The sequence below is a fragment of the Cydia pomonella genome, chromosome 10, assembly GCF_033807575.1.
Source record: "Cydia pomonella isolate Wapato2018A chromosome 10, ilCydPomo1, whole genome shotgun sequence".
NCBI lineage: Eukaryota > Metazoa > Arthropoda > Insecta > Lepidoptera > Tortricidae > Cydia > Cydia pomonella.
Genome location: NC_084712.1, coordinates 18,191,927 through 18,213,158, shown reverse-complemented (window position 1 = coordinate 18,213,158; position 21,232 = coordinate 18,191,927). Strand labels below are relative to the sequence as shown.

The following is a 21,232-nucleotide window of genomic DNA, read 5'->3' as shown; positions in this document are numbered from 1 at the left end:
TCATTATAAATGTCTCCCTGCCGTACTTGAATATTTAGGTTATACATACAGCAGTAAAATCTTATTTTAAAAAAAATCCTAAAAATGCAAAGCGTCATGCAAAGCTGCATTTTTGATTTGTTATTTGGAGTTCTCAGAAGAATATCTAGTACATTGTAGGAGAGGCCGGAAAACCGCTCAAAGATGGACGAGTGAGTTTAGCGTTTCCGGCCTAGGCCATGATGCTTTTCACGACTACTGCGAGGAAATAAGGAAACATTTGCATAACTGTAAGTACTTTAATAGAAATTAATATTTATATTGGCGTGAGGACAATTGTTGAAAGAAAGCGATGTATTTTTTTCAGAAACATTTATATTTTCTTTACTAGAAGAACTCATTTTTATAGCGTAGATACGTGTTTCTTGTATTTTTTAGTCGAACACAATTTACACTATCCAATTCAGTAAGTATTTTTCGATACCGCCTTTTTTACTTTTTTTATCACTTTTAAGAGGCGTTTTTTGTTGTTTGCTTCAAACGGACTCTAAACTTAGAAGTGGCGGTTTAGGTGCTACAGCTTTTGCCTACTTCCCAGCTTGGTTTTAGACCATCTATTGGCACATTTCCGAACAGTGGTGTGAAAAAACTTTTTTTTGCAACAGAAAAAAGTTTTGCTGTTTGCGTTGCAAAAGATGCAAAAGTACATTAAATTTGGAACAATCTACAGCGCCGTCCTATCGTGTTAAAACAGCGTGCACATATAGCTTATATTGCACAATTATTTTGAATGAACAATGTTTTAACACACCTAAGATTCTTAAACAAATTTGTAGTATTCGCATGATTAAGATCATACACCAGTCTTGTAAAAACGAGACATGTAAGGTTATTTGTCTCCCTATCTCATCTATCCTATAGCTAGGAATGATGGCTGTACCGAGTTGTGTAGATGCAGCTATAATAATTGGCTGTTTGCATTTTTCTTGGTGGATACATATTAAAAAAAGTAAAAACAATACAGTTATAACTTCCTATCCGCCAAAACAGGACAATAATGGTTTGAATTTTTTAAATTTGAATTTAACCATAAAGAAGAATTTCTCGTACTATTTTTGCTAAACATTTCCGATATAGTTTTCGGTCTGTATATGTGTATAGTTACCTGGCGAGCCGGGCGCGCTCTGGCTGACGCCGCTGCGGCCCGAGAACAGGTACTGCGCCGCTTGCGACCCGGAGTTGTTCAACCGCTGCTGCCCGCTCTGCAAACACAATATTATATTCAGTCAGCATCGTCGGGTGAAGTAGCGTCACGTTGCCAAACTTCAATTGAAATATCTGGCAACATCGCGCGACGGGTGTCGTCATTGTGTGTCATGAGTCCTGCGATGTCGCACACGTTAGAAGTTTCGCGAACTCGTACGACTTCACCTAAACTTCTTCGCTTGAGATCTGCAATATTATATAACGATTTCTTGAATTGTTGCCCAAAGAGTCCACGGTAGAGAACTCGAGGATTTTAATCCGCCACAAGTAAATCCACATGGTTTCCTGCGAGCGAGATGGGATCTATAATAGGTCTGATTATTTCTAGCCTTTAAAAAGGGACGTGCCAGATTTGGAATCATTATATATACTGAAGAGCAACTGACGCACGCGTCTACAGCCCAATATTAACCATCATGTATTCCGATAATGTTCCCGATGACGCGCAGAGCACGATAGGCGTGGCGTTCAAAGGGTTAAGTACCCTATCGATGAAGTGTTGACGTGAGCGACGAAGTGTGTACCTGGTCGTGGTCCTCCGAGGTGAAGAGGTCGGGGGTGGGCTCGCGGGACAGCTCCTCGGGCGTCACCAGCCCCGACACGCCCACCTGCGACGGCGACGTGGGCGCGCTCCTGCGACACGTACACAGTTAGCCACTGGTACACACTGCTCACTTGGTTGCACAGTGGTTTTGTTAAATTAGGTATAAGTTACATTTTGCAAATCTAAAGCGACAAGACTGATCACAACGCCCTTCGCTAGGTATTGATCCAGTGCGTGTACATCGGCGTTATATATATACATGTAATTTTTTTACTTGGAGCATTATAAAATAGGGGCCGGTAGTTTCTAAAATGTAAACTCCCATGACCTATTTCAGAGATAATCTCTAGTTTTAAAATGATTCAAAATATACGAGAAAATATGTACAAATGCATATTTGATACCGACGTTGTTACGTTACCCCACATAATACTGTTTAAGGAACTAAATAAACAAATTACTACACAACTAACTTAAAAGAACTTCCTGTCAAATTAACAAAAAAAAAACCTACTAGCCTGCCTACGAATATGAAAGCAAGAGGTCCCGAAATTCGAATTTCGTTCGAATCCCGGTAAGGACAAATATTTGTTCCCGAGTTATGAACGTTTTTTATGTATCTAATTATGTATTAATCTATATATATATATGTATATCATCGCCTAGTACCCATAGTGCCTTGCTTAGTTTGGGGCTAGGTCAATCTGTATAAGATTGTCCCCAAATATTTATTAAATAATTGTTCGACGCAAAATTTCATTACAGAGTACACAGTACACTTTCACTTGCATAATCAAATTGAATTCTTCCAGAATCATAGGAAAGCAACCACAAAGCAACTATGTTGTTTTAGAGCATATATTTTTTTGTACTCTCTAGTTTCAAAAATGGAATATATCAATATTATGTTCTAAATAAATAAAGTTAAACAACTAAATACTAAATTTATAAATACGTTGTTCCAATTTACTGTACATTGCAAAATACACAATGATTTCTAAATTAGGCAAAACAACTAAATGTACGGTCAAAAGCAATAGGAGCGGATAATACAAGGAGCATAAAGAGTCTGCCGCCCTGGAATACTTTTCCAACTACTTACACATAAATCTGTACTATTTGCGTTCAAAAATACGTGTCTTAATTGTTCTACATATAGAAACATCTGTTTGTTAAGCTGTTAGAGAATGGCAAATACTATTGACGCGAAGTGTGATCTGATACTTTTGATGATGACTATACAGCTGAATACTTTTATTCTATCTAATCAGAAAATATGAAGTCCAATACAATGATCTAGAAATCCTTTTGTAAAATAGTACCCACTAGACAATGTTTCCCCAACTTCTTACCCCCACTGGACGGATGTCAGTATTGTGATGATATTCGATTTGTACACCAACTTCTATGGGAATAATAAAAACTTTTAAGTTTGCATTTGAGAAGTTAACAGACGCAACATAAATGTTCTCTGAATAACGTTAACGCAAAAGAAACTGGTCTGAAGGACGGTCACACCGCTGCTTAACCCTGTGACTACCAAGATGTCAACTGACGCGGCCGGTTACAGCTCAATATCAACCGTCAATAAAATTTCCACGGTTAATCTATTCTTCCTAAACGAAAAATACCACTATCTCGTGCCTTTAGGTTCTTTAGGTCTTTTCTTTTTCGTCATTAGGTATAAGTACTTTAGACAGATTATGTGACAGTTGTTGAGACATTTAAAATATTGTTCGTATTCAGATTAAAACCAGCGTTATTGCAACAGCTTAGAATTAATGCATACTGTATTACTGCCGCAGCAGCAATGCTGGTGTAGTCTGAATGGGAACAGTACCTTTAACTGCCTATTTCATTAGACCTTACTGCAACGCTGTAAGGACCACCGACCGATAATTGAAGTATGTTGTAGGTAGTACGACTGCCTATTCGTGCACCTTAAGGTTCGTTTAGACGGCGCGCGAACTCGCATGCAAGTTTAGTTACATTACGAACTACCGAGGTTACATCCAACGCGGCCGACAAGCCCGCACCGTGTAAACGAGCCCATGCTGACGACACACGGTGCAGCCCGCCGGGAGCAGTACCTGGAGGAGAGGCCGAAGGGCGCGCGGAACTGCACGCCGCGCGGCCGGCGCGGCCGGAAGGCGAGCTCGATGAGCTTGCCCTCGCTCTGCGGGTCGATGCGCCAGAAGCTGCCCTTGCCTGGCTCCTCCTGGCTGCGCGGGACTTTTATAAAGTATCTGGAAAGGGAATAACAATCATTGAGGACAGTTTTGGACGATGATTAACGACAGACGGTGAAGGTGGGACAAGAATTCTAGAAGAAAGCGACGAATTTTCAATGCACAGAGAGTTCAGCGCTAAGCATCTACAGATCAATGAGACTGTATGTGGAGTCGCACGACACGGCACAATCGGGGGCCACAAATAATCAAAGCAATCTACAATAGCGCTAGCGATAATGCGTCACGGGTTTGAGCCCCAGTTCGTACCGCTGAGTTTGGGGTTTGATGTTTAGATACCTGATACTATCTTTTTTTTTATCTTGCGTCTTGCTCGTTTTGAAGCAGTGTGACACTAAAACCTGCCTAAGGGTAGATATACAAACCTGTTAAGTGATAAGTTGTGACGTATAGAATTCTGCCAGCCTTTATCGGCCGTGCGATAATAAGGATAATGCTTCGTTATATAGCTGTAGATCCCGCTAAGCGTTAGCTGTTTGTCCGGCGCTGAAGCGACAGCTTGGACGATGAGCTGCGCGTAGCTGTAGGGTGGCTTGGCGTCATCCCGGTGGTCGCGCTCGCGGTGGTCGCGGTCGCGCTCGCGCACGTCGCGGCTGCTGTAGCCCGAGTCCGACGTAGTGGAGGCCTGGAATGTTATCATGTTTTCATTAATCAATTAGAAAATAATTCAAAGGGAAACATCGCTAGGTTATAATTTACGCGGTATGGGTGGCGTAGAGAATTTGGCAACCGAATGCATTACGCGATAATCGATATTTGCATTCTGCGTTAAAATTGCCCAAGTCACAAGGGGCGATGATTATTGCCATAATCTACTACACTTATGGGCTAATCGTGGTGTGTTCGTTCTGCAGACTTATTCTTAAGCCATTCGACCCAGGTTTTTTGTAAGAAACTGGTACCACTGAAACTTTTCGCTGTGTTGTATTCACACTTACAGCAGTGCCGTTGGAGTTGCGTCGTTGCGCGAGCTCAGCGTAGTGATGCGCCACTATGCCCAGGTCCGTCACTCCCTCCCTCTTATACTGTAAGTCCACTACACTTACAGCAGTGCCATTGGAGGTGGGTCGTTGCGCCAGCTCGGCATAATGCTGCGCCACTAGGCCCAGGTCCGCGTGCCGCCGCCCCGAGGAGCCGGCGCCGCGGGGGGATGTCGGACAACTGTTCGCTGCGCTTATTGTGCCTGAAAGAAGATAATAGGAATATAAGAATTATTAAAAAGCTGGCTGGTTGTGGCGAAACTAATTCTCAGCAACACACATCTACCTAAGAATAACAGTCTAAGCGAAAGGTTAAACTTTTGTTGTTTAAACAAAATCGACGGGCGCAGGTTTGAAATGTCTCCCACGCTCCTTCTACTAACGACTGTTGGAACACTCACCAGTAGGCGAAGGCGCGGGGCTGCGGCCATCGTTGTCGACGGGAATGGTGATGCGCAGCGGCGGCAGCGTAGCGCCGGAACTGCCCCCCGCCCCGCCACCGCTCTCTTCTACTAACGACTGGAAGTCCAGGCGGATGTTCGTGGAAGGGAAACGTAGCGTGCATCTGGAATTAATAAGGGTAATTATTATTATCTAGTTAGGAGTGGTCTTCTGTAAACCAGATCACGGCGCACCGTATTCCTCGTTCTCCCTTGCAAATTTTATAGAAAAGTTAAAGAATGAGGCGTCTAATCGTCTATGGTACTACATATACGTATATGTTATGTTAAGGCCTTTTAATACTCTGTTACATAATTGGATTGGATTACACAGATATTATTTAAGTAGGTTACCGTCTTCTTGCGGGCGTCGCCAAAGGTATGGACTTAACATGCCTATTTTTTTTAATTTAACTCATTCAGCATTAAACGGCTGCTCTTTATATATATATATGTCGAGTTATCGGGACTATATAATAAATAAACTAATTGAGTAAATTATTTGAAAGGGGAAGAACTGGACCAATGTTATCAAAGTAAATAAGAATAACTTAATGCGTCCAATCCTCTTGACAACAAGCGTAATTAATTAATTATACAATTAAATCGTATAGGTCATTGATCGAATTCAGTTACCAAATTGAGCATAAATAAATCCCAACAAATGGCGCCCAACACGGGGCCAGTCCGTAATTCACTACTGTCACTGACGAGCAAAAACATTATCGATCACCGCACGACCTACACAGCGGTTCCGTGAAATACCATTTAATAGCCGCACTGCAGGATTCTACAAAAGACCAGCATAATACGCACGAACACACACAAACACGGTGTTGTGTAGAATGGCAAGTGGCGATGTGGGAACACTCAAGTCTGGTGTTCGTGCGTAGTTAAATGTAATGTGTTTAAGTGTGCAACTCAGAAAAGCGACAATTGTCGGAGTTGCAAACTGATTACAGATTGTTTTCCAACGAGCTCGTCCTTCGTTAAAACAACTTTTACACAGAATTCATATTTTGGTGGGTTTCTTGCTCGGAGTCGTCCCATTTTTTCCGTTCCAGAACATCCCGACGTTCAACAACGTAAAGTACCTCTAGTATTGAGTGAATGGGTACAACTACAGAAGTACTTAAAGTACCTACTGGTAATGTTGTAAACACAATATATACATCATAAATAATTGCTAAGAAGTTTTGTCGTGTAGGTTAACAATGAATTGTGATTAAATAATAAGCGCCTGAAAACGTGTATACAATAACACAAGTTTGTCACAACACCAAAAACCTACGCAAACAATGTGTAACGCCACTGTAACCACATAACTAGCACGTCATTATATCCCACAAGCCACGCATAGCCATATTGGACACAGCCGTCCTGAATAGCCTGAATAGTGCCAAGGCAAGTGGCCGACGTGCATCCCGCAACGCCTCAGACAGCGCAAAGATCGCGTCACCTACGAGAGCTGAATTCAATCTTTGCACAGGGTGGACATTCCCACCGGTGAACACTTGCTATACGGGCCTTTTTGGGGAATAAGTGTACCACTTACTTTTATTCGAAAAGATATCTACTTTTGAGTTATTTCTACTCAGAATCACAAGGAAGGAAAAAAAAAGTGTCCGGAACAAATTGTCAGTTTTGTGACGCATTTTGGATCGTCACATAACTGACGCCTAACTAAAATTTGTATAAAAACTGGGGACACTTTTATAATAAAAAGTCCTCATGATTCTGAATCAAAATAACCCAACGGTTTTAGTACACTATTTCTGAAAAAATTGTTACAATTAACTTTTACTGGTCTCGAGTTGCACTTATACTGGATTTCTAGAAGCTGAAACCAGTTAAGCGATGAGAAGAGTCTCCGAGAAAACCGCTAGGAGTATTCGAATAAAAAGAGGAAATTGATTGCGTTCCTTTCAAAGAAGATATTTTATAGGAGTCCAATGATTCAAAGCGAAGGTATTGATCAATGCTAGTAGCTGGGCCTAGATGACTCATTTTATATTTAACGTTCTAAAGTATTTTGTATACTTTCCTAAGTATTTATACTTGTTCTAGGAAAACATCAAGCAAGCAAGTATGTATACTTACTGCCTTTACGTAGCGCACAACAATAACTTCATTCAAAAACAAGTTCTTTCATAACATTAACGTTACTTTTACCGTACAAAATATTTTCGCGACTCGTTCTCGACTCTTCCAAATACAAGTTGTAAACACGGCCCGAGTAACATTGATCCCATGAATGGAAGAAGCCTTGTAATGTTTCCGATTGCTAATCAAACTTAATATTTGTATAGCTCTTTATTTCCGAAACACGAAAACAACTTTTTGTCTACTATTATTTTGTATTCTAGATATGGCTGGAAATAAATAAAAATTGCGAAAACTAATCATTTCGGAATATTCAGACAGTTCCAAAAGTATAGTCCTCTAGTTTGTTGGATGATAAAGAATTATCCTAGGTCTCGGAGCTCGCAGCCATTTTGTTTTACTACATGTCTTATCTTTTTATCTCGTTCCCAGATCTGTACACGTTTTGATTTAAATCTGTGCCAAGTATTGATTTTGTTGTATAACGATATAAATCTGATTTCGTACATAGATACGTTCAGACTTTTCTTATCTATCAGAGCTTCTTTATTGGATATTTAATTTAGAGAGTTCAGTAAACTGCTATGTTCCGTCAGGCGAGAACCTTATTGAAGGATATGTACACGTAATAGATAGATAGAATACTCTTTATTGGTAGGTACACCTTAGAAAATATACAACTTAAGGAAAAACAATTCTTAAGGCTACAAAGTCTTAAGGCGCGTTTTTTTTTCTTAGACTTTATTTATCTCATACGGAGTTATATATTTTATATCATTAGTACCAACCTACCAACATGTATTTTCGCGAATAATATTCTTGTACCTGAATATACATATATATACATAGCGTAGGATATGTATTAAGCTAATAATAACCGGCTAGCATCACGTCATGTCATCAGTACCGGGCTAGAATCGGACCAAGCTAACTTTGCAATAAAGCGTGGTATGTCATAATGTAACATGTCTATATTGTCTATTATCTAGTCTCGTCGAGTTTACACGGACTTTTACCGTGCCTTAAAAAGGAATATATATATATATATATATATATATATAATTTTAATTTCACTATTGAAAAAGAGAATTCAAGATGATGATATCAACATTAGTCAGTCTTCTCCGAGACTACGGGGATGACGCCGTCCTCGAAACGTCGGAGGTAAATTTTAAAATTTAATTACGCGATTAAGTAAGTTATGGTAAATAATGTATTCAAAAACATCCTCCATGCTCTCAACCGATAAACAGCTCGATCCGCATAATTGCTCCATATAAAGGTCCCATTCATTGCAGTCCACCCCATTCCTGGCAACGACCGTCCGGTCCATCATCAATGAATGCTTCCGGCTTGACAGCGAATGGGATTCCTTAATCACATGCCCGCTCAGCGGAATGCGGGACACCACAGAACTATATACAGAAGGCTTACCACAATTATCGAAATTTCGTTATCTCTCGATTTCGCTGCTTCTCTATCGCTCTTGTATATTCGAGTGATGGAGAGGAAGATAACGAAATTTTCATCTTCGGTTTTCGCGGTAGTTTCTCAGGGTGGACTTTGAGTAGTTATCTGAAATCACTTTGCCCGAGTTGATAATTTATATTTTAAACTTTGGTAGATCCAAATGCCTAAATTATAAATGAATATAGGGGTCAATATACTTTAAACTTTAGTTTTAAGTTTAGGCTGTAAGTCAAAATTTTAATTCGAGTTATTAAATTATGTTTCGTTATTTCTGATTACAACATTCTGAATTCAGATTTTACCTTGTTAAGGAAGATTCAATAATAACATGGAGGTCTCTGGCATTTCTTTAATTATGAAGGGAATCTGTGCCCGACATTTTTTCACGAAATTTTAATTTAATTGATTACAGATCATCAAGCGAGGACGCGTGCCTTGACTCGTATTATCATGTAATTAAGGGTTAGATTTGACAAATCTGCGCGTCATTTTGAAAAGATGTGTCCCGCCGAGTTTCTTGCCGGTCCCATATTGGAATGGAACACCCTCCTACAATTTAGGAGGGATTTGAATCTTCTCGGGCAGAGCTGTAGGGTTAGAGCCGTCGTAGCTTTGTTTGACGTTCAAAAGCGCATTGTAATATACATACTTACTTGAAAAATAAACTATCTTTGTTTTTATCATCGTGGATGACACGAACTATTCAAAGTGGCTTTGCCGTGTAAGGTTAATAAATCGTATTTACGAAATCGCAATTGGTTTTTGAAGACAATAAATTTTTGCGGAGGCAGCTTTGGTAGGTAGTTCATTAATTGGACGCGCGCTGAATTTAAATAGTTCGGTTAGGTCCGTGCCAACACGAACAATTTTCGATGTAACACGTTTTTATTTACAATTTAATTACTGGCCAATAATATATCACCGACTGTTGTTTTGGTAGACTACACCAACGCTTTACAGTTAGTATTGTCGCGTCGGTGTGGTGAAACATGTTGTGTTTCATTCGGTAGAAAAGTTTGTTCAAACCTCGCTCCTTGAAACCCTGCGTTGGTATGCTCAAGATTTCACTTTTCGATTTATATTTTGGTACCTTTATAAAAGAAAGCGTTTGTATCATAAAACTTGAAAATGATAACGTTGTGTTACATTACGTGTTTGTATAGTTAATGTATTGAATTACTTAGTGAAACCACCCAATTCAAGCTAAAGTTTAAAATAAATACTATTATTAATGCAAACATTATATTCGTTATCACAAAAGACAATTTAAGGCGTGACAAGAGCTATCAAAAATAACACACAAGCAGAGATTCTCACCGCATGTGCTAATTAAACTTAAGCTCTATTCCGATAAAATCAAGGATATATTTACAACAACATAGCCAGTCATTTCCGATCAATAATACGCTTGTTTACTTAACTTTATTCTACGTAAATTATTTTACAAGTGTTTACCACCTAGGCTGCTGCGGAGTTTCAGCTCTGTTAGTTTAGTGTTAGGGTTTAAAGTTAGATGGCCTAGAGACTAAGCCTATTGGATGGAGGCGTCGAGAAGCCTTTAATAACTGCTAAGAAACGCGTGCCTGGCGCCAACACTTATCATAGTACTTATACATAAGTATATGTTTAGTTTAGACAACGCTGGGTCGACATTAGATGTTTTTCTCTTTTGAATGAATTGAAATAGGCAGACTATAAATGTCACAAAAAAAAAACTATATTTAATTGTTGTGTCATATCGACCTGTATCCTTATATTTACATACGAATTTTTGAAATACCTACATACTTTCACCACTTACACAAAATAGCTTTCATCCACTCAAGTCAGAAAATCACAAAAACTCAAACATTGTATTGTTTATCGATTCATCGTTCCTAATTCGTTTCTACTTATTAATTGTCAATCAAACCAACTTAACCCAAATCTAACATTAACTGCTGTCACATTAGTTCCAAAACTAAAACAGAAATTATTTATTTCGAAACATTCCATTTCCCCCGGCACGTAACGTAAACAAAAACAAAATGGTCCTTGGAATCCGATTAGCATACATCGTGGGCTGTATAGGCGTATGCAATTAAAATAATGTTCAGAATGTGCAGTGTACGCCGAAACAGCGATACTGTCGAGTTACATAATAATGGCTGTAGTATGTTGTGTCTGCTGGTAACTAACGCCGCACACAACAGGTCAGCAGGCAAGTTGGGGGTGTGCGAACTTGGAAACTGAGCCATATGCAGATAGCACAGGGTTGGTGTTGGCTTGTGTGTGCTCGCGTCATAGTATCGATCGTTGGGTCCCAGTAAAAGCGTACGTCCTTCACCCGGTGGCCTTTCCGAATACGACCGTTTGGTTGTTGAAGCGTGAGCGAGATGAGTTCTTAAGATCGCCAATATAAAGTGGTCTCGAGATATGTAGCAGCCACGCAAAGTCGGAGAGCTAATAACACTGGATTTCCTGAACTTTCGTTTCGCCCGTACTCGGTTGGCGAAGTGAATGAGATCCCTGAAAATTCGCCTTTCCGTCTGTATTGGCAGGCTGTTAACTTCATAAGTGGCATGACAGAATAGGTCGAGTCAGGTTTATTGGGAGCAATTTCTGTTTTATGACTTTGTAGCGCGTTGTAGATAACAATCTTTCATATACAAGTTTACATAATAGATCGACGAACGGAATGAAATCAAGGTACATATATTACGTAACAAATTCATGTATAGAATAGAAACCACCCTAACTCTATTAGTGCGATTTCATCGTACAGTAATTCGTTTTCAAGAGATTTAGATTTAACCCACAACTACAACTGCATGCAAGTTAAACTACCGGTAGGGTTAATAATTTCACTCAGTGATAAACAGTAGGTCTGATATCGTAAAATCTGTCTGAAAATACCTTATATAATACCTTTAAAACAAGCAGCCCTTGCTTTAAACAGGTACACTTAAAGACAACCGTCACAAAATAAAGGCATATTAATTTCCCCTACAACTTAATAAAGAATAAAGACCCGCTCAAATTACCATGTCCCCAGCCCTATTCAAAAAGCCGCTCCTTCCCGACAGCGTTCATCAAGTATAACCTGGTCCTTTTAAACGTGAGAACTGCGCGTTTTCGAAGGTTACTATTTAGAATGGTCTTGGTATAAAGCCGTGGACAGAAGTGTGAATAGCCCGCAGCACCGGCTGACGCGTTTGCAAACACTTGTGAAGGGTACAAATTATGGGCGTTCCAGACAGCCGGAGTTTGCGGAACGATACCGTCAATGAATACATTACTTTGCGACAATTTTAACCAAAATGTATTGTTAGAGGTACAGAAATTTGCATTACTCCTGGTCTTTACTCATTAAGGATTGTAAGTGAACATCAGAAATATTATGGTATCCGGTACTTTTTATGGTTTAAGGAGAAAAATATCTCAGAGTGTCTCTACTTTTAGTAGACATGTCAGCAAAACGTAAATGAAGCAATCAACGACAACATGGGAAGCTCAAACTACTTAAGTGTTCATAGAACAGGCTTTCCATTAGCCCAAATTCAATTGTAAATCGCAAAGTGACAATACTATATTCAGGTTGAATATACAGTATTAAGTTGTCAGCCTACCTCGAACGGTGGGACAGGAATAACAAATAGGTCATACTATAAGCCGAGGCTGCCGTGTACACTTTGATACCAGAGTCAGGTCAAATGACTTTTTAAAGAGCATGAACGCGTCTATTTCTAGTTGTCACGACATTTTAAGGCAAAAGACTTGGCATGTTTTTTGTTTGTTTATAATATAATAATAATAATAATAATAAAGCCCTTTTATTTCCATGCAAATTTACATATAGTTTTTATAAAGTAATTAAATTTAGTGTTTTTTTTTTTTTTTCTTTACATGGCCCCGCTTTGGGTAAAGGCCTCCTCCATCTGTTTCCATTTTTTCCTATTCTGTGCTTTAAGCTTCCAGTCTCTACCAGCAATTCTTTGAATTTCATCAATCCAGCGGTCTTTGGGTCTCCCTTGGCCTCTTTTTCCGATGGATGTTTATAATATATCCCATTTAAAATATAATATATTTCAACCCCGGCTCGTACCAATGAGTTTTCGGAACTTATATACGAAATATCATTTGTTATTTACCAGTCACTTTTCGATGAAGAAAAACATCGTGAGGAAACCGGATTAATCCCAATAAGGCCTAGTTTACCATCCATAAAATCTAGTGCCTACGCCAATTATAGGTATTAGCTGCCAAGCGGAATCCTGGCTCCCATGAGCCGTGGCAAAATGCTGGGATAACGCGATGAAGATGAGATGAGACCAATTTAAAAAAAAAAACTGGTAATCACAAAATTACGGCTTTACGGGTTATAAGACCCTATTAAGAGGATAGAGTGGATGACTGCTTCCCCATACAAACGTAGTCCCCATTTTCCTTCCTGGATTTTGTTGGTTTTTACGATTATTATAAGAGCTAGGAGCGAAAAATTAATTGGGACGTTTGAATGGAGAAGCGATAACGTGACTTCGTCCCCTTTATTTCGTCTTAACGCCTTAACATTAAATTTGTATTTTCTTTCATCACAACAAACGAAAAGGGCCTTGTCCTTCGAAGTTCAGCAAGGAAAGACAGACTTTTTAAATGAACCAGACTAAGTGACTTTTGGACATAACAAGATTACTGCCCGACTTTTATTCAATTTACAGCAAGCGTTTGTTTACAGGAAAATGTCATTTTGAGCATAATGATAATGATTTGAAATATACTCAAATCTGTAGAAATGCTAAGGAATGTATTAACAAATATCTTTTACCCATATATACCCATTGGGGCGTTTTCGATCCGCTCGTCAAAACTCATCAAAATTAGTAGGAGACCTCAAGGAGTTTAGACTAAAAACTAATTCGTTGGTAGTTTAACTTATGAATTTTCCTAACGAGTCAATCTAGAGGACCCTTTATGAAACTTCAAAGCGTTCTTTACTAATGGACTAACTCCGTGAGTTTTTGCAAATTTAAAATCATTAAAAGCGCAGAAAGACGTTTTTGCACGTAATTTCATAAAACTTATTTCTCGCTGTTGTAGAAAACTTTATCCATAGTAAGGTATTTGAAATTCGGCATGTTGGAAACGATATGAGCGCGATGTACGTCATTCACGTCACGTCAACGTCACAGTAAAATTAAATCTTGAATAAACTGTTAGACTTACCTCGTTTCAAGCTACTAGGCTACAGTTTATTCAAGACACTGCTAAGGCAGTCGTCTGCCTTAGCAGTGTCAAATAGACATTATTTGCTAACGCCTACATAGCTTACTTTCAATACATCTCGCTCGCACTAATATGCCAGTTCGAGCGAGATGCATTGAAGGTAACGCTCACGTGTGCTCAGTGGCGAAACTTTCGTAGATATGATTGATACGAATATTACAGCGGCTAAATTTCGACATGCTGACAACGTTGTGTGCGATGAACGTCTCATTTACGTCACGTCAACGTCATGCACGTCACAGGTAAAGGGACCCAGAGTCTCGATTAAATTGGAGCACTTTTTACAGCCCACTTGAGATTCTTGAGAAATTTTCTGCAAAAAGGATTCGTGAGGGGATTAAATTATAAGCCTAACAAGCTTGCATAACCTTTTACTTACTTATCTCTAAGAAGTAGTAATGAAACACTTTATTGCACAAACTAAGATAATGACACAGAGAAAGAGAAAATACGATAAATGTGATATTATCTATGAAAAGGGACCTTATTGTCGATGGCGCTTACGCCGCACTGCGTAGCGCAGCGTTGTTTATAATATGGGAGCATTCTTGATAATGGCGTAAGCGCCACCGACAATAAGGTCCCTTTTCATAGATAATGTCACAAATAGTACAAAGGTTAACTTATTCCTTTAAGAGATCTCTTCCCGCTAACCATTAAACTAGTTTTGGAGATGTAAAACAACTGTTGCTCAAAAAGTGCTACTTTACGTAGCTGTTTAGCGTGCGGAAAGTTGGTTTTCGCAAACTATTAGTGCTTTTCACTTTTCCAATTATTTTTAAATTTAGACTTTTTCCAATTCACTACTACTTATTGATGAGTGTTAATGTTAGTTTCATTTAAAATTCATAATGAACATAAAAACCTACTGTTAATGTATTAAAAAAAAATACTTGTTATTTTTCTTATTTTTTGCAAATGTATGAAAAAAACCGTCGTTCGATACACGTGCAGAAATTGCCACTTGCTTACGGCTTGTGGCAAGATATTTCGGTACTCGTGAAGTAATGACTAATGACATACTTTCCGCACTAGCATCGAAATGTACTATTAACACAGTATGTTTAGCTTGTCAAATAAAAGGCCGATGGCCGAAACCTATTATTTTTATCAACAGATGCAAATAAGCTGCTCGACTCTGATTAAGATTTTGATCTACATAGGCACACCTTTTATATACAATCAAATTGGCATATCTGAGGACATATCAGGTTCGTTTCCGTTTCCGGGAAAATGATTTTTATCAAATTTCTTATAAAGCGTGAAATGAATTGCTATTAGCAAAGAGAATTTGAAAAAGAGGCGTATTGTCAAAGAAACCGTTGTAGGGACGTAAATTTACTGCCATCTTTTGATACATAATTAAAACTTATAGAACGCCATTTGATTTTGATCCTTACTATTTCATTGATATCTGTTCAATTTATTATATATCAAAAAGTGGCGCCATCTTATAGATCAAAGGCCAAAGGTATGACAGCATCGTTTCGAGCGATGGCGCCCGAGCCGCGAGCGATTAGGTAGTGCCCGGTAAGATGGCGCCACTTTTTGATATTTAACAAATTGAACACATACCAGTGAAAGAATCAACGTCAAATGGCCTTCTAAAAGTTTTAATTATGTGTCGAAAGATGGCAGTAAATTTATACAAAGTTATCTTTGACAATACACCGCTATTTCAAATTCTCTTTCCTATTAGGAAGCCCGCAGAAAATCACTGAACACATCACAGTCACTGTTATTTTGATATTGTATCGCACGCTTCAGGAAATACGTAATATATAAAAATAAGTAGGTAATCTGCTTCATTACATTTGAGAGGACTAAGATTCTAGTATTGGCGGGAATGGACGCTACCACGCTGGGCAGAAAGACTGCAAATAGAGAAGAGTTCCGGACTGTGGTAGCCGACATCCGTAGAGGCTATGGTACCTGAAGAAGAAGAAGATTCTAGCGCAGAAGCCCAGAGAGTCCACCGCGACACTCTGTTCAGAAAATTGTAACAACCAACCAACCAAGTCTAGCGATATTGATTACGCGACTTACTGTCACACGACACACGACAAATATAGCCCTTTCATATCTAGTTATAAAAATTACAGCAATATGAGTGATGTCTTATTGAAACTTAGTACGACAATATCAAGGCTGTTAACGGCCTGGAGTATTTCTAAACGATGGAAAACAATCAGAAGACCTAGCCGAGATGACAATCGATGATAGAAAACGCCTTTATCTTTATTAAAATATATAATTCATGTGTATTACATTGCCAAAATTTTAACTGTACGTGTTTTACCAATTTGGATGGCAGTCAACAATTTGCGTGTCACTGTAAAGTACCTTAAGTTTGAAGGGTAATAGCTGAAGTACTGCCTTGTCGGAGAACTAAATGCTGGTGATAAAATAACGTTCTAATAAAGTAGGTTCATACAAATAAACAATTGTACCTATTTTATTAATGTGACACAGATTTTTACTCCCTTTGTTGTAAAGTCTAACGACAAACCCAAAGTAAACAAATAGTAAATAAAGACGCGATCTAAATTTTAAATTAATGATATTACGTTTTGATCAGTATACAAGCTTTCAAATCATGCTGAACTTTTTTTATTAAAAGGTTTGTATGTATTACATTTTATCAGTCAAAACCTTTGTGACAGAACTTATGACCTAAGTATTTTATTTCTTTTCGCCAAACGGAACTTTTTCGATGTACGCTTGTCATCTTGGCTATGCCCCCAGGTGCTCCAACGATACTCCATAGCACTACAATGATGCAAGTCAGCAAGGTAGGGTTGGCAACAGGAAGCAGGGGGAGATGTGACGTCACCCCTACTCAAGGTCGCGCGACCCTCGACACTGTGCGTGTGGCCACAACGACGGGTTTGGACAGCCCTGCGAATTTACATGCCTGTATTCAATTTGTGCAGCATGCGGTTAAAAACTTTAACTGTTTGACGCATTCGTAGACTTATAACTGTAAATAAATAAAGTAGACAGGGGCAAAACGGCTTTTTTTTTCTCTGACAGTAACTAAGTACCTAATTTTTAAGTATATCTAAATAAAAATAAATAAATTCGTTATTCAAGCATACAACTAAATCGCCAAAGTTACTCGATTTGCGATTGACATTCGTCATATAATGTTTAACACATTGCCTGCCTGTCGTTGGAATTGTACACCTTTTGTTACGTAATATGTATCTAAATAACAGGTATTGGTTTCTATAAGCACGTCTTCTCATCTTCCCTTTTAATAATGAGGTCGTAAGCGTGCGTCCCCGGTAATATGTGAACAATAACCGGTAATACGAGAAGGGACAGTTTTAAAAAAATCATCAAACAATATGGTAGTAAATTATACAAAATGAACAGTTTCAGCAAATGTTGTAGATTGTTTAAGTATCAAACGTTGAAATTAAGTCCATTTTCCGAGAAATCATCACTTGTTTAGAAGTAATTTCTGGAGAAAATTGATTTCGTCTAACTTTCATTTACACTACTTCAAATTTATAATAACAAAAATGTAGTTTATTAAAGTTGAAGTACAGGATATGTGTAATACAACATTTTTAGCAGTCCAAACTTTACGAAGTTTACAAATAAGATCGACAAAATCAGTGCTTTAAACTTTTAAACGTCCATCAGAAAAAAAACATTACTAATTAAGTGAGTCTGTACTAAAAAAATAGATGTATTAAAATGAAAGACAACAAGACGTGCTATAGAAACCAGTACTTGTTATTTCTAATAGTTAACAAAAGGTGTACAATTTCATCGGCTAAATCTATCAATTTGAGATTTTTGCGACTAAAATCGATAACGGCCTCTTAATATGTACATAAAATTTATAACCAGAACCGGAACAACATTTTTGAACAGTCATAGTGACTTTCTGACAGACAGACAAAAAAGTAATACTTAAGAGGCTGTCAATACCTAAAGCGCGCACACTGTCTATTTGTATCGGAGTAAATGAGATAGCACTGTCGCATGTTACTGGGCCTGAGCAAGGGAATAATAAGAAAAATATTTAAATAAAAAAAGTGGATTATTAGTGTGATATTTTACTCAACAGCGGTTTAGATATAAATGTTTTGAAATTGTGATTTTAATTGCAGACCCATAATTCAAAACAATAAAGACATAAAACCGTTTAATTGTGATTTTAAGATCAATCTTTGCAATTATTTTCTATCGAGCCGATTTCGTTCAATCATGTATAGAGTACAACCACGGTCTTTGAAATATAATTAATATGAACATATATTTTTCTTACTCGACTAAAACAAATAGTCTTTCTTAAAAAACTGTTTAAGTAACATCAATTTCAAGGACATTGGGTGTTGACAGCCTCTTAAGTCAACTTTATTTGTACACTCATAGTGACTTCAGTATTTCCAGAAGCCACGTTGTAAGAACAATGCACATTTGTTTACGCCAACTGCGGCTGTGACCGAATCTAGAACTGTGAGTCACAAACAGGATCCCAGCTTCCGTTTTATTGCGATCTACGAGGCTCGCCCCAGACAGTGGGTTCATTCCCAGCCAATGACTAATAGCTAGTAAGACTACTTTTATGTACAAAGGTAAATAATTTCTTGTGGAATGGTAATGCCTAATGCTAGCTGTGCGCTATTCATGATCAGATTATTTGGACATTATTGGTTCTCATTACTACTGGCTCTGTGAGCAGTAGACCTCGCTTTAAGATTCATAAGCTTAAAAAATATAAAACCATAATATAATTACTTCTTTGAGTCATTATCACATCGTCCGTAATGGTCTTAAGTGCCATAGACGTTAATGGCACTTAAGTTCTTTATACTAATTTCCACCATTTTTTGAACATTTCCTGAAAAAAAAAAAGGCGGAGTGCGAGTCGGAATCGCCCATGAAGGGTTCCGTACCATTTATGAAGTATTGAAAAAAAAACTAGTTACTAGATCTCGTTCAAACCAATTTTCGGTGGAAGTTTGCATGGTAATGTACATCATATATTTTTTTAGTTTTATCATTCTGTTATTTTAGAAGTTACAGGGGGGGGTGACACATTTTACCACTTTGGGAGTGTCTCTCGCGCAAACTATTCACTTTAGAAAAAAATGATATTAGAATCCTCAATATCATTTTTGAAGACCTATCCATAGATACCCCACACGTATGGGTTTGATGAAAATAAAATTCTTGTGTTTCAGTTCTAAGTATGGGGAACCCCCAAAATTTATTATTTTATTTTTTATTTTTGTGTGAAAATCTTAATGTGGTTCACAGAATACATTTACTTACCAAGTTTCAACAGTATAGTTCTTATAGTTTCGGAAAAAAAGTGGCTGTGACATAAACGGACAGACAGACGGACATGACGAATCCATAAGGGTTCCGTTTTTTGTCATTTTTTTGATAATTATTAATACTCTATCAGTGTAAATGGCGTTGCAAATGCCACATATTATATGATCTTTTTCTAGAAGTTAAGAATGGGTATAGTATTTTATCCTTAAAAGATAGGCATTTAACATCGCGGACTTTTTGTAGACCCATGAAAGAGAGCAACCCCACCATACATTGTGTTGTTATAGCTCGAACGGATTAGGCAGCCAGCGTTTTCGATTAAAGCTCCTAGCCAGCGTGATTGTTTCCGACAACATCGTCATATTTCAAACAATTTACACGCGGATGCTACTTTGCGTGACAGTCGTGCACATAGCGAATAATACATAATACAGGTTACTATAATATACAGGACGGTGTTTCTGTGGTACGATATATTTATTTATTTCTCTAGCAAAAATAATATCTTGAGGGAAAAGCACCGCAGGCGTCTAAATATAAACAGATTTCAATTATCAAATTCGTCTAATGGAGGCAATTACTTTTTTCTTGGGCGTTTGTTTGGGTGGTTATTACCGTCCCTCAACCCACCAACGGATCAGCTGACTTCAGATTTTTTACCCTTCAATGATACATCTCTCTCTACCCTACGAGTTAACGCCCGCGGAGGGCTGACTGATGCGAATTGTACGTACTTGATTCAGGGTTTATTAACAGTTTCTATCAATACATAAGTAAGAACGTCTTATCTAGTAACACAAAAGCCAAAAATAATATCTGAAAACAAAACCATGTTTTAGCAATTTCTAACACTGACAGCGTCTAGGCAAACAACCACCGGTATGCTCGGGTAAAAGGTCTTATCTCCATACAAGTTACACAATACATGCCTTTTCGGTTTGGACGGCACGGCACGACGGCAGGAAGGTCTCGCTTATAAGTTATAACGCGCTACCGTACGAAGTAAAATAGTCGTATATACAATGAAGTTTATTATTGATAGACGGCGTTTTGCTTACGTTTTGGGGATAAATAAAGTTGGCGACCTTCACCCTGTCTGCTTAGATTTAGCCGGGAGTCTCGGAGCCTCCCTTTGTATGGTTACGTGGAAATAGTAGATATTTGGTAGTAGTTCAGTGATAAACTGAAAATAGCAAGCTAAGCGTAGGTTATATTGGGGAAAAAGGAACTTTTTATCGATGCTTTTTGTCTATATGTTTGTAATGTTACTTACACAAAAATAACCTTACTAGATAGATATTTATCTTCATATTTGAACAAGGGATTTAGAGCACTAGAAGATTTAAGGGAGCTTTTGTTCTGAAGCTAAACGGTAAATTAAACATTAACAAAAAATCTTTTGAAATACCAAGTATATCAACTGACGTGTTATTTCTAAAGCTTTACTTGCGAAACATATTTTACAAAAAGGTACAAAAAAGCTGAAACCCTATATTTTTCTTTAAAAAGCGTATAGCCATTATACCGCTATAATTGCCAAGTTTCCTTTTCAGAACGATAATAAAAAGTTTGTAAACGAACCTTACACGATATAAATAATCTACAAATTCTGAATATCATCACATTACGTCAGGTTCATAT

The 21,232-nt window shown here is 38.0% G+C and overlaps 1 protein-coding gene across 2 annotated transcripts in view; it reads right to left on the bottom strand.

The window, feature by feature from the left end:
• Positions 1-21,232, bottom strand: part of LOC133522318 (forkhead box protein K1) — a 112,334-nt gene that overhangs the window by 16,737 nt on the left and 74,365 nt on the right. For both annotated transcript variants that reach the window (XM_061857623.1, XM_061857624.1), the window contains exons 2-7: positions 5,420-5,583; positions 5,085-5,221; positions 4,404-4,663; positions 3,880-4,035; positions 1,770-1,878; positions 1,145-1,241 (exon numbers count right to left, since the gene is read on the bottom strand). In XM_061857623.1, the coding sequence (XP_061713607.1) occupies positions 1,145-1,241; positions 1,770-1,878; positions 3,880-4,035; positions 4,404-4,663; positions 5,085-5,221; positions 5,420-5,583 (923 nt within the window). The remainder of the gene's footprint in view (positions 1-1,144; positions 1,242-1,769; positions 1,879-3,879; positions 4,036-4,403; positions 4,664-5,084; positions 5,222-5,419; positions 5,584-21,232) is intronic.